We start from the raw sequence: 13308 nt of genomic DNA, 5'->3' as shown, positions 1-13308 counted from the left end.
ACCGGACCGGGGACCGGCGACGGGATCGCAAGCCTCGGCCTTGCTCCCGCGCCCCGCTCAGCCAGTGAGCGGGAACCGGTCCGTATGTGGGATCCGAACCCTCGGGCGGGAGCGCTGCCGCGCTTCCCAAGTGGCGCACTATCCAGTGCGCCACCGGGCCGGCCCCTAAATGCATTTTTGACTTAGGATATTTTCAACTTACGGTGGTTTTGTTGGGATGTAACCCCATCGTGAGCCAAGGAGTATTGTTTATACCATTTCATTGAGAGGTTTTTAAGAATAAACTTCTCACCTCTTTCTTACAGCATCACTTACCTAAGATTCCTTCTTGGCTGGTCATACCCTCCTCCTGCCTGGCCCACAGCTGTGCTCAGTGGAGCCCTGTATTGTGTGCTGTAGAGGGGGCACCTGCAGGGTTGTTTCTGTCCTTGGGGAGGACCCAGTCTAATGGGAAAGTGCCCTGTGTTAGCTGCCTGGAGCTGCCGCAACAAATTACCACACACTGGGTGACTTAAAACAGAAATATTTTCATATAGTTCTCGAGGTGACAGTTCCAAAATCAAGGTGCCAAGGTGTCCAAGGCCATGCTCCCTCTGAAGGCTCTAGAGAATAATTCTTCCTTGCCTCTTCCTAGCTTCTGGTGGTGGCTGGCGAACCTTGTATTCCTTCGCTTGTCGATACATCACTCCAGTCTCTGCCTCTGTTTCCACCGTGCATCTTCCCTGTGTGTCTCTGTGTCTCTGTCCCTGTGTCTTTACATGGCCTTCTTATAGGGACACTAGTCCTAATACATTAGGGAGCATGCCCTAACACAGTATGACCTCATCTTAACTAGTCACATCTGCAAATGCCTGATTTCCAAATAAGTCACGTTCATAGATACTGGGGAGTTTGAACTTGAATATATCTTGTTGGGGGGTGGGGGGGCAGCGAGGAACATAATTTAATCTACAACAGAGCTTGTACTGTTAAAAAGTTGAGTCTGGGGCCGGCCTGGTGGCGCACTCGGTAGAGTGCGGCACTTGGGAGCGTGGTGGCGCTCCTACTGAGGGTTTGGATCCCATATACAGACCAGTGTGCTCACTGGTTGAGCGCGGTGCGGGCGCGACACCGAGGGTTACGATCTCATTGCCGGTCATGAAAAAAGACAAAAAGGTAAAAAAAAAAAAAAAAAAAAAGTTGAGTCTGGTGGGGAGATAAAAACATACGTGGAAAAGTGAACTTCAGAACACATCCAAACTGTTATATAAACCACATGTATATATTCCAAATAAAGACTCAAGTGTAAAAAACAAACAGTAAAACACTTAGAAGAAAATAAGAGTCTACCAGCATAATCCAGAGGTATGAGAGACCTTAAGTAACCCAGAAGCTATAAAAGATAAAGTGGGTGTACTTAACCATGTAAAGCAATCAACAGCTATGAGGACATGTAAGAAAATACCCAAACTCACTATCTGTCAGGGAAATACAAATTAATGATGAAAAGTCACTACACCCATAAAACCAGAAAAATTTAAAGAAGCAATAACCCCTGCTGTTGGTAGGGGTGTGTTTGTGCATTGTCAGTAGAAATGGGAATTGCTAGGCCCTTTTTACAAAGCACAGCACAACCATAATTTTGGTGTTATAATAGTATTGTGGTTCAGTTTTAAGGAGTCTTTTTTTTTTTTTTTTTATTTAAAAGATGACCGGTAAGGGGATCTTAACCCTTGACTTGGTGTTGTCATCACCACGCTCACCCAGTGAGCAACCGGCCATCCCTATATGGGATCCGAACCCGTGGCCTTGGTGTTATCAGCACCGCACTCTCCCGAGTAAGCCACGGGCTGGCCCTTAAGGAGTCTTTTTTTTAAAGGTTCATTCTGAAATATTTACTGGTAAATGGGGAGTGAGGGGGTCCGAAACTGGTGGTGTAGAGTGGGGGTTGGCAAACCACAGCCACAAGCCAAAAGCAGCCCACCGCTTGGTTTTGGAAATGTTGATTGAAATACGGCCATGCTCATCTGTTTAGGTATCCACTGAGTGTTCGGTGGCAGCGTTGAATAGTTATGGTGGAGACATGTGGCCTATAGCGCCTGAAACGTTAGTAACTGGCTCATTAGAGAAAGTGTCTGCTGTCCCCTAGTCCAGAGGAAACATGTTTGGCCACAAGTTCATAACGGTTGATTCTGGGAACTGTATGAGGGCATATTAGACTAGTCTTTATGTTTTTATATGTTTGGACTTTTCCATAATGAGAGGTTTTTAAAAAAACCCGCTTTGATCCAGTAATCTCATTCCTAGCAATCTGTCCCTTGAAAATAAAAGCATCAGTTAATAAGGATATAAGTATAAGAGTGTTTACTAAAATAGTTTACAGTGGTAAAACAACTGATACGGGAATGCTTGTGTAAACCATGTCCACCCACACCATGGAATAGTATGTTGTATTTTTAAAGAATGAACTAGAGTTTTAAAGAGTAAACTAAAGTTGGAGAATTTCCCATGAGATATTTTCAAGTGAGAAAAGCAAGATGTAGAAAAGTCTGTACGTGCCAATCTCATTTTTGTAGAACAACAGCACAATTAACTCCTTGGGGGTGTGTGTGTGTAGGATATATAGCAGGTTGTTAACATGGGTTAGGGATAAAATTAAGTTTCTGAAAGGGAAGAAAGCAAAACAGAAAAAGGAAAAACCTGTACTTAAGAAAACAGCCTACACGATATGATTCCATTTCTGTGTTCGTATAAATTAGATTCCTATACGTTTTGCTAAAGTAAAAGAGAGTTGTGATTTTTAAAACAACTGAAAAGGCATGAAGTTTTTAGTGTCCTTTGGTGCAATTAAAGAAGTAAAAGGGAATTCACTTGGGAGTTGGAAGATACCCAGGAGTGGGGAAACAGAGCCTGGAGTGGCCACTGTGGCCCTGCCCAGCCAGGGAAGGCTCCATGGAAGGTTTGGAGGTGGGAGGGGGCGGCTGGATGTGGATGGTCTCGGACCACAGTGGCTCCCTGGGCTCCGCGCCTCTTCCTGCTCCTGGAGAAATAATGTTTCCCTGAGGGATGAAAAGCATGTCTTTGTGCGGGCTTTGATTGCCATGTTGTTGTGCCAGGGGAATGAGTGGCAGGAGGGCACAGCAGCTGGGCACAGCCAATGCCAAGCAGCAAAGCCGCTCCTTAGGACAACCCAGGCCAGCTGTCCTGGGAGCGCTGCCCACCTCTGCCCCCAGCTGGCCACCAGGGGGGCCGAGAGGACCATTGAGGGAAGAGAAAGCAGCGGGGTGTCCGGGAGGGTCTCGGCCACTCTCAGAGGCTTATTCATTTCCTCCTCCTCTCCCCCCTCCCTCCCTCTTGTTTTTCAGACTGTCAGCATCAATAAGGCCATTAATACACAGGAAGTGGCTGTGAAGGAAAAACACGCCAGAAATATCCTTTTGGATGTCGCTTGGAAGACCGACCCGCAGGGGGTCTAATCGTGGGGATTGAGGTCAGGGCGAGGCTACCTTGCTTGGCTTCAGGAAGGGGAAGCCCACAGGGACCAGGCCCCTGAAGGTTTGAGCAGCTTGGGTTGGCAGCAGCAGGTTCTCAGAGAGCGCTGGCTTCAGAGACCCCAGACTGTCAGGGCAGAGGGAACCAAAGTGGTCATGAAGTCCTGTCCTTTCAACTCACCAAAGAATCTGGCTCCTTTCTTCTCCTCAAGGACTTAAGCTTTGCAGAACCTCGAAGTCTTTAGAAGTTACTTAATCTGAAAGTCCAAAATTAAACAATAACAAAAAAGTTACTTTCCTTTGAAATGAAATAGTCCCCGTTATCCATGAGGGATATTTTCCAACCCCTGCAGTGGATTCCTGAAAGCATGTATAGTACTGAGCCCTGTACAGACTACGTTTTTTTCCTATATGTACACACCTATGATAAAGTTTAATTTATAGCTTAAAAACAGTAAGAGATTAACAATAGTAACTAAAACATAACTAAAGAGTAGTGATGCTGGAATATTCTTATAATCGAATTATTCTTATAATCTTATAATTAATTATATAATTAATCTTATAATCGAATATGGAATATTCTTACAATCAATTAAAGAATATTCCAGCATCACTACTTTTTCACTTTGGGGCCATTTTTAAGTAAAGTAAGGGTGACTTGCACACAAGCATCGCAATATGGAGACAGCTGGTCCGATCACTGAGATGACTACTAAGTGACTAAGGGGTGGTAGCATCCACAGCATGAATGCATTGGACAAAGGGAGGATTCACATCCCGGGCAGGATGGAGCGGGACGGTGCAAGAGCTCATCCTGCTACTCAGAATAGCACACAATTTAAAATTTATGAATTGTTTATTTCTGGAACTTTTCATGTAGTATTTTCAAACTGCAGTTGACTGAAGGTAACTGAAATCTCAGATAAGAGGAGATGACTGTATCTCCTTGGGTCTCAGGAGGGGTTTTCTCCTGTGTTATCAAAGCCCTCAAGGCCCTGTGCATTGCCCACAGGGCCACACTGACCACCCCTAGGAGCATGAACATCTTCCCTTTTCTGAGCATGAAAGCAAAGCAGAAAAGTCTTTAAGCAGCCTTAAGCCAGTTGGCCTTAAGCTGAGGCAGGGGCTCAGCGATGAGAATAAGATCTGCCCCGTGAGTGGGTTCAATGTGTGCCAGAGGGGAGAAGACAGGATCCTCAGTGTTGGTCAGGGAACTAACTGGTGGCTGGAAAGCCCTGCCCCAAGCCCCCCAGCTTGCCTTTAGTGGGAGAAGCTTTGGTTAGAATTAGGGCTTTGCGGGCCAGCCCAGTGGCGCACTGCTACAGTGCGCCGCTTGGGAGCGCAGCGGCGCTCCCGCCGAGGGTTCGGATCCCACATACAGACCGGCCGCTCACTGGCTGAGTGAGGTGCGGGCGCAACACCCAGGGTTGTGATCCCGTTGCCGGTCCCGGTAAGGTACGGGCGCGACACTGAGGGTTGCGATCCGTTGCCGGTCACAAAAAAAGACAAAAAGGAAAAAAAAAAAAGAATTAGGGCTTTGCTGGGGGGCTGGGGGCACACAGAATCTCTCCAGGGTAACCCAGAAGCCCAGCCGATAGTGAGCCTAGCCACATCTTGCTCTTTTTCCCTTAGAAAGGTACAGTCCCCTTGCTTTACTGCATCACCCTTGCCATGAATAAAAACAAACCAAGAAAAGCCTTTATTTTAAGTGGCCCTGTTGATTTTCTCAGAGGGAATTAGTCCTGACCCCTGCCTGCTAAGAATTGGTGATTAGTCTGATGGGAGATAAAGAGTAAGAGAGAGACGGTTGTCATAGGCGGGTGTGCTCTTCTGGGTGGGGGATTGGCACACAGAGGCCAGGCCTGCAGCAGCAGGGCCGAGTCATTTTCTTTAGGTCAGGCTACCTGGGATGCAGGAAGGGGCACTGGAAGGAGACTGCAGAATCTGCCTCTGGAGCTCTGGCTCACTCTGAGACCTGGAGTGGGGCCTCATGGCCTAAGCTCAGTTTTCTGTTAAATGAAAGAGTTGGCCAAAGAAGGTTTAAAAGATTGAATATTCCAGCTCTCACATTCTGTGAGTCTCTTTGATTTCGCAATTTCTAAATGGTGGATGAATATTGAAAAGATGATCAACTCCATACAATGGGATTTTAAATGCCTGGTTAAAGATATCAGAAAACACTTATTCTTTATCAGGTCTTTTGTCCAGCAATTTTAGATACCAGCTGAATAAGCATTAGGAAGTCTGACTTCAGGAATGCTGTTCAGACACTCATTTATTACGATGCCTGAGTGATGAACAGCTGGGTCCCCCACCATGGTATCCATTCCAGGAGTGCCTGAGACTGAGTCTTACTTTTCTTTCTTATTTTCTTATTTTTCTCACTGCATGCCTTTTACAGTGCCTGACACATAATTGGGGGCATCATAATGTTTATAAAATCAGAGAACAATAGAAAGGTTTCCTTGTCTCTTTCAGTTGGTGCCCAGCTGGCTGTGTACCAGATCTGACTTCTGTTTAGGCACCTGCTCTCGGGAAAATAACCTCGAGAAGTCAGCCTGCGCCAGGGCGGGGAGCTGCCTGTCGCTCCCCGTTGCTTTCTTTTTGTCTGAAGGGGCCATGCTTTAGATGCTTTAGATATTTGAGAAGTCACTTCAAGACTGAAAGCTGACTTCCACTTCCAGACCTAAAAGTGGGTCAACCGCTCTCAAAATGAAAATTTCATTGAGGGAGGGAACTTTATGGTACCTTCCAGCCCAGAAACAAAACATTATGAATTCTGGATGAGTCATTTCGTTTCTGACCTGAGGCAAGTCTTTCTGCCCTGAGTGACACTGGGCTTCTTTCTGAGCCTAAAGTTCCAAGTAAAGAGCTGTACTTACAGTTGATGGTGCCTAGTGACTGGATCTGTGAGGCCTGTTTAAGCAAAGTTACAAAAGACGTGAAAATCCTCTAGTCGCTCCAGAAAGGGCTCACTAATGGCTGAGATCTGGAGCGCTAAACTGGAAATCACACAAGGCCAGACAGACGTTATTCCATGCCAACCGAGGCACGTGCTGCAGGGAGTGGGTATGTTTGAAATTGGATCTGGAGAAAAGTGGCCCCAGGATCCCACATACAGGGAGTTCGAGGTATTGGGAGATGAAGATCCCTGAACGAGGCCAGGAAGGTTTCTGGAAGAGGTGGGGTATTGGAGTCATTTTAAGTTTCTATAAAGGGTGTTTTAGGCCAATGCTGCTGCTTTCAAGGCAAGAGCAGGGCTGGCTAGATGGAGAGGCATTGGAGGTACTGCCTGGAAGAGGGGCCAGGAAGGTCAGTAGTCAACGTGCAGGGTCCCCTTCAGGTGCCAGGCACTTGATGAAGAGCTGAAACCTGCCCGTGCTTTTAATAATGGATAAGAAAGAACTTTCTGTGGTGAAATGCTAGCTGTGGTCATTCCCCAAGGGCCCCTCACCAACTCAGCATACCCAGGGAGAGGGCAAACCAGGACCACTTGTGCAAAAAAGACACCCCTCTCTCAAGACACTTCTATCTCTGAGGAAACAGTCTCATAAAATGGATTTTATTAGAACAAGACATTTTATTGCCATCTGCCAAAACATTGCCAGAATCAATGTTCAGATCTATGGTGTCTTAGCTATGTGGGGTGCCCCCTCCAAGGTAGTGCCGCCGTGTCCTGCACAAGTGCTCAACCCTCCCCAGTGGCCCCAGACAGTGCCCATGTCTTTGTTTTCCATGACTCCCCCTTCACCGTGCATACTGGGCACCCACCATGAGAAAGGGGCTCAGACCTTTTGGTCCGTTGTCAACCGACTGCCTCTCTCTAGCAACGCGGTGCTCTGCTGGAAGTTCTGCCATGTGTTCCACAAACTCCTCCGGGATGGACACCCAAACGTGAGTTCTTAAAGCTGCAGGGGGGGGCCCAGGGGCCAGGGACCCATGTGGGGAAAGTGTGAGGCCCTGGGCCCCAAAGGCTGCGGTCCACTCCCATACTGCCCCCTTCACCTGGCCTTTTGGTTACAGATTAGAGGTGAGAATACCTCTCTCCAGTCAGCCTCTCCTCCCCAGCCAGGGCCCACGTTTACTGTCCTCTTGCCTTCCCTTCTGTTCTCTCATAGGCTTTCTCTTCCCTCTCCAGGTCCTGAAGGACTCTCTGAGATACAAAAATGAACTGAGCGACATGAGCAGGATGTGGGTGAGTTTGGAGATGTGCCCAGGGGCCACCTGCTCCTCCTCCTTCCCCAGAGGCCACAGAACAATGACTGGAATGGAACAAATTCATCTCTTTCATCTTGTCCAGGATTTCTCCCATGAGCATCAGAGAGGGACTAAGGATGCCCCCAAATAGTACCTTAATATCCATAGTCTTACCTGGTGTCTCTGGAAACTGTAGAAAAGTTCCAGTTTCCAGTTCTGGGAGCTCCCGCCAATGGAACTTCATGTCACAAAGCTGTCTGGGCATTGTGATCCCTCAGCAGGGATGTTGTTATAGTGCCTACTTCTCCTTTCCACTGGTCCCATTGGGGTCACAGTACATTGAGTATTAGCATTCCCAATTCTTAATGCTAGTGCCTTTTCTTTCCTGTCTAGAGATTATAAGTGCCTTAGAATGAGGGAGGAGGTAGGTGGCAATATCAGAATCAGTTGAAAAGAGTGTTTCTGTGCACACACCCAAATCCCTCTAGATTCTGATGTCCAATGGTGTGTGTAGAAAGGAGGAGTAATCTTCATTTTGAGGAATCTCCCTAGTTGATTCTGTATGCCCTTTCACACCCACCAGTTGAAAACTATTACTTTAGGCTTTTCCCTCAAAGTCCGACCTGTATCTGTTTGTACTCACAAAATGTTAGCAATTATGTAGTCCAGTCTACCAACCATAGTTGAAGAGATACAAGCCTAGAGAGGGAAGCAGCTTGTCCTAAAGTCACAAGCCTAGTTACCTGAACAAAGCTGAAAGTTGTCCCCTAATCTCCCAACTGCATGCTAGATAGAAAGCTTTCCCTATAACACGTAAAGCTTAGTTCTTTTTCCTTCTTGTTAGAATTTGCTGGTATAAATATTTTTCTCCATCTTTTTACTTTCAATTTTCCTATATTCTTAAGATTTAGAAATATCACTTGTAAATAGCATTCAATTGTGGGTGGTTTTGTTTTTGTTTTTTATTCAAGATGGCAGTCTTTGCCTTTTTACTGGGCATTTAGTCCATTTACATTTATTATAATGCATGATATGTTTAGATTTGCATCTCCCATCTTATTTTGTACTTTCTATTTGTCCCATTTGTTCTGGTTCTATTTCTTTCATTTCTTGCTTCTTTTGGGTATTTTTTGGGTATTTGCTTGGGCATTTTTTTTCTCATTCTACTTTTTCCTAATGACTAGTTGGGAGGTTTAAAAAAAAATTCTACTGTTTAAATTTTTTGGTATGCTTTCTATTAATTACAAAATGCTTGCTTAGTTTATTAAGGTCTAAATTTCATATTTTTATCTGTTTCCTGTATAATACAATAACACAGAGACCTTAGAATATTTTAATTCCATTCACCCCTCAAGTTGTATGTTATTATTGTCATGTATTTTAGTTTCAGTTATGTTTTTCTCCTTAAATCCTGTAAGATATTGTTTTGTTTTAAATGTTTTATTCTTTGCTCTTCTCAAACCTTACATCTGGGATCACTTTGTTTCTGCCTGAATTATTTCTTGTAGAATTTCCTTTATTGAGAGTCTGCTGGTAGCAAACATCATGTTTGCTTGTTTGAGAATGTCTTTATTTCAACCTCATTCATGGAAGTTATTTTCTCAGATTTAGAAGTCTAAGGTGACAGTTGTTTTCTCCCAGCACGTGGAGGATATTATTCCACATATCTTTCCACTGACTCTGGTTTCTGTTATTTTCATGAAGTCAGCCATGAGACTAGCAGTTGCTCCTTTGAAGCTAATCTGTGTTTTTTCTCTGGCCATTTTTAAAATCTTAGAATGTGTCTAGGAGTGAATTTATTTTAGATTCTCTGGATTTCTTAAATCTCTGAGTTAAGAGATTAACTGATATCTTTTATCAATTATGAAAAACTCCCATTGTCACTACAAACATTACCTTTGCTCCATTCTGTCCTTTCTTTCTGAGACTTTGGTTAGAAGTGTGTCAGACTTTCTTGCTCTATCCCCCATGTCTCTAAACCACTATTTTGGACTTTTTCTACCTATTTTCTCTGTTGCATCCTGGATAATTTCATCAGAGCCAGCTTTCAGTCCTCTTGTTCCCTCTCCAGCTGGTCTAATCTGTTGTTAATACTCTCCATAAGGTTTTTAATTTCAGTACATTTTTTATTTCTTGAAGTTTTTTTTTTTTTCAAATCTGCTTGATATTCTTTATAATTTCTTATATCCTGCATATGTTTTCAAACAATCTCTTATTTGTTTAGATATACTAAACATAGTCATTTTATATGCCACTTTTTATCTTTCCATTACCTAAAGTCCTTTGAGATCTGTTTTTGCCACCTGTCATTTTTGGTGACTCTTGCTCATGCTATGCAGTTTCCTTTTGTGCTTAGTTATTTTATACTGTGAGCTGCTCATTTTATTTGGAATCTTATTTGTCAGAATTCTCTGGAGTCTGTATGAAGACAGGTTCTTCCAGAGACAGTTGGCATTGGCTTCCTCTGAGATCACTCTAAATTAAATTCTCCGCTTAAGGATTTGTGAATTCTGGGCAGATCCCCTTGAAGACTGGCTCATGGGTCCAGTTCTCAGCAGCAGTTTTTCCGTCCTTCTGATTACAACAGTGGTTTGAGGCCATAGATCTGCTTTCCAGTCCTCAGAGAGGACTTCCTCAGTGCAGGAGTGCCAGTGTGTGTATTATTTTCAGTTTACCCTTACTCCTCCTGTACCACATCTCCTCCACTAGACCCCTCAACTTGGGCAGTCCAGAGCCCAGCCTCTTCTTCACCACCTGTCCCAAAAGATCAAAGCTCAGGTTCACCTGGTGTGGCCACCCCTGTCTCCCTCCTGCCCTCTCACCCCAGCATTCCAGTCACCTGAGCGTCTGTGTTCACTCAGTTCCTGGCCTGAGGATTCCTTACTCTCTTGTTAATAACTCAATAAGGCCTTCAAAAAGAAACTTTAATATTTTACTCAATATTTTTAGTAGCTTTCAGTGGGAAGGTCAACCCAGGTACCTTGCCTGCCTTGTTATCCAAAATGTAATTCCTTTAGGTCTTTCTTCCTGTGTGGTTCTGTCTCTTCCCTTTGACTAAGAGTTTCTGGAAGTTAGGATCATCTTTTACTTCTTGATCCTTGTGCATTTCGTGTTAACTATAGTTGTCTTTGATAGAATATTTTTGCTCCTTTTTCTACTTTTCAGTACTTTCTGATTTTTATACAACGAATAAGTATTTCATAAAAATCAATAAAACATGATTTGTTTTTAGAAAACAAATTTTGTAATAACATTATGAAAATACTGCCATCTCTGGCATTAATGTTTTTAAACTCCTCTGATTACTTACCCCCTTTGGTGCCCTTTCAGGCATGTTTCAATGTGGATCCTTTTTTCTACCGTAGAAGATATAGACACACTTAAAAGAAAATGTACAAGTCAAAACTCATGTGGGATCCACAGCTATAAGTTGAAGGGTTCTTCGTGTCCCATCTCCCTCCTTTTTTGTAGAAAACTGGGAGTCATTAGTATCATTTTGCTAATGTGGCTCCTTCCGAGGCACCAGGACAGCTGGGGACCTGGCTGCATGGGCAGACCCCATGGGAAGGGTCATTCTTCACCAGCTAGGATTGGTTCCCTTTCAAGTGCCCATCCCACGTGTGGTACTGTAGATGCTCTTAGTCTCTTGGAGCCCATCTGGAGTAGGTGTTTACTGTGCTTAGACAGACAGAAAGACGGAAATAGCCCTTAACTAGACTATGATTGTAAAGAGTAGGAGACAAAATTCTTAAGTAAGAAGGCTTGTGCAGAATTTATCCTAAGGAAGTCCTGGTGTTTATACAAAAGGTCATGCTGTCAGAATGTTCATGGAAACATTATTAATTAATTAATTAATTTATTTATTTATATTGAATCATAATTGATTATACATTTTGGGGGGGTTCAGTGTTGACATATGTTGATCAAATCAATATTACTAGCATATATATTATTACAAATCATACTTATTCTTTATGCCCCTTGTCCAATCTCTCCCCATCCCCCTCTCCCCCGTCTAATTACCCAAGATTTCATCTCTCTTTTGAAAGAGTAATGGTTACTCTATTGATTTGTTGCCTAGATGATGTGTCCAATGCTGAGAGGTGTGTTCAGGTCCCCCAATATTATCGCAGAACAGATGTTTCTTCTGCCACTCTGGAATGGGCTTTGTGGAGAGAGACATCCTCTTCTTTTCTTTGGTCTCTGCTGGTGACTCTCCTTGTGTCAATGCACTTCAGTGGCTGGCAGACCAGCCACACAATGGTTGTGGCAACTAGCCACTTTTGGGGCAGCTGTGGTTATTGTTGTGGCTGTGGTAGGCCACCCACATGGAGGTGATGTTTTTGGTATTCTCCTTAACTAGTTGGTGGTGGCGATGGTGGTGTGCCTGGTTGTGGGAGGGGGTCTGGTCCCCAGACCCATGCCTCAGGACCCTAGGTAGGCCCCGTGATGCTGGCAGTGTGCCTGGTTGTCCTCCCTTTCTGGCTTGGTAGACCAGAGGACTTCCAGTCCTTCTAGGTGTTATAGGTGTTCTTCGGTGAAATAAGACCTTTACTAGTTAATATCAGACTTTGTCTCTGGTTGTGGGTACTCCGTTTTTTCTCTCAGTTCTGTGTTGGATTATTTGCTGTTCCCACCACTTAATCTCTGTGCTGGAACTAATTTGTTGTCCTTTGCTTACTTCTAAAGGGGGGTAACTTCCTGTGGGAACCAGCACTTGAGCTGTGTGGTTTAGCTAAATTGCTGCTTTGCTGCTGATTCCCTAGGGAAGGCTTTTTCTGCATCTCAGCATTTAATGGTTGACTTTATAGGTTCTTACGGGTTTAGTGAAATCCACTGCACCTGGGTTGTGTAAAAACTCTGGTCTGGACCTGAGTCTTTTCATCAAACTGCACCTCATGCAATTCTATATTACTGACCAGTCTCCTCTGAGTGGTCCTTCTCTGATTGGGGGGCAGATCAGCTGTCCTTGCTGTTCCCCAATGTTCTCCTGGTTGGCCTGTTTCCTACACCGCCCATGCTCCAAACACTTCCCATGGGACAGGCTATACACCAGTCCTTTGCCGTGACTCACTGGCCTCTGAGAGGCTCCTTTTTTTCAGCTGTTGTGGTTCCTTGCTCCTATTCAGGTCCACGGGAATCCTATTAGTGGTCTTGCCTTGCACCAAGGCCCTCTTCTCCCCTGCTGCCTCCAAGCAACTCCATCCAAAGGACACAGCTGCAGCTTTTGCTGGCTCCATGCTCCATGTGCTCAGCAGCTCCAGCCTGGAAGTGGCTGGGGCTCAAATAGTTGAAGTGGTTCTTTCTTTCTCTCATCGTGGCTTCTCCTGCCTTCATGCACTCTGTAGGTCTCCCCTCCTCTTCCCCTGAGCTCTAGTGGCCCCAACTTGGCTGTCATTGCTTTTTTTTTTTTTTTTTTCCTTTTTGTCTTTTTTCGTGACCGGTAATGGGATCGCAACCCTCGGTGGACACCCGCACCGCGCTCAACCAGTGAGCAGACCGGTCTCTATATGGGATCCGAACCCTCGGCGGGAGCGTCGCCACACTCCCAAGCACCGCACTCTACCGAGTGTGCCACCAGGCTGGCCCTGTCATTGCTTTTCTTTTTTTTTTTTTTTTTTTTTTTTTTTTTTTTTTT

The 13308-nt window shown here is 44.7% G+C and overlaps 1 protein-coding gene across 3 annotated transcripts in view; it reads left to right on the top strand.

Annotated features, from left to right (window-relative positions):
• The window catches only part of HIP1 (huntingtin interacting protein 1), a 58321-nt gene that overhangs the window by 4938 nt on the left and 40075 nt on the right, over positions 1-13308 (top strand). For all 3 annotated transcript variants that reach the window (XM_008580459.1, XM_008580460.1, XM_008580458.1), the window contains exons 2-4: positions 3345-3408; positions 7225-7367; positions 7612-7668. In XM_008580459.1, coding sequence (XP_008578681.1) covers positions 3345-3408; positions 7225-7367; positions 7612-7668 — 264 coding nt within the window. The remainder of the gene's footprint in view (positions 1-3344; positions 3409-7224; positions 7368-7611; positions 7669-13308) is intronic.

The sequence above is a fragment of the Galeopterus variegatus genome, unplaced genomic scaffold (genome assembly GCF_000696425.1).
Source record: "Galeopterus variegatus unplaced genomic scaffold, G_variegatus-3.0.2 Scaffold2103, whole genome shotgun sequence".
NCBI lineage: Eukaryota > Metazoa > Chordata > Mammalia > Dermoptera > Cynocephalidae > Galeopterus > Galeopterus variegatus.
Note: the sequence above shows the minus strand (reverse complement) of the source record. Positions and strands in the feature narration are given on the sequence as shown.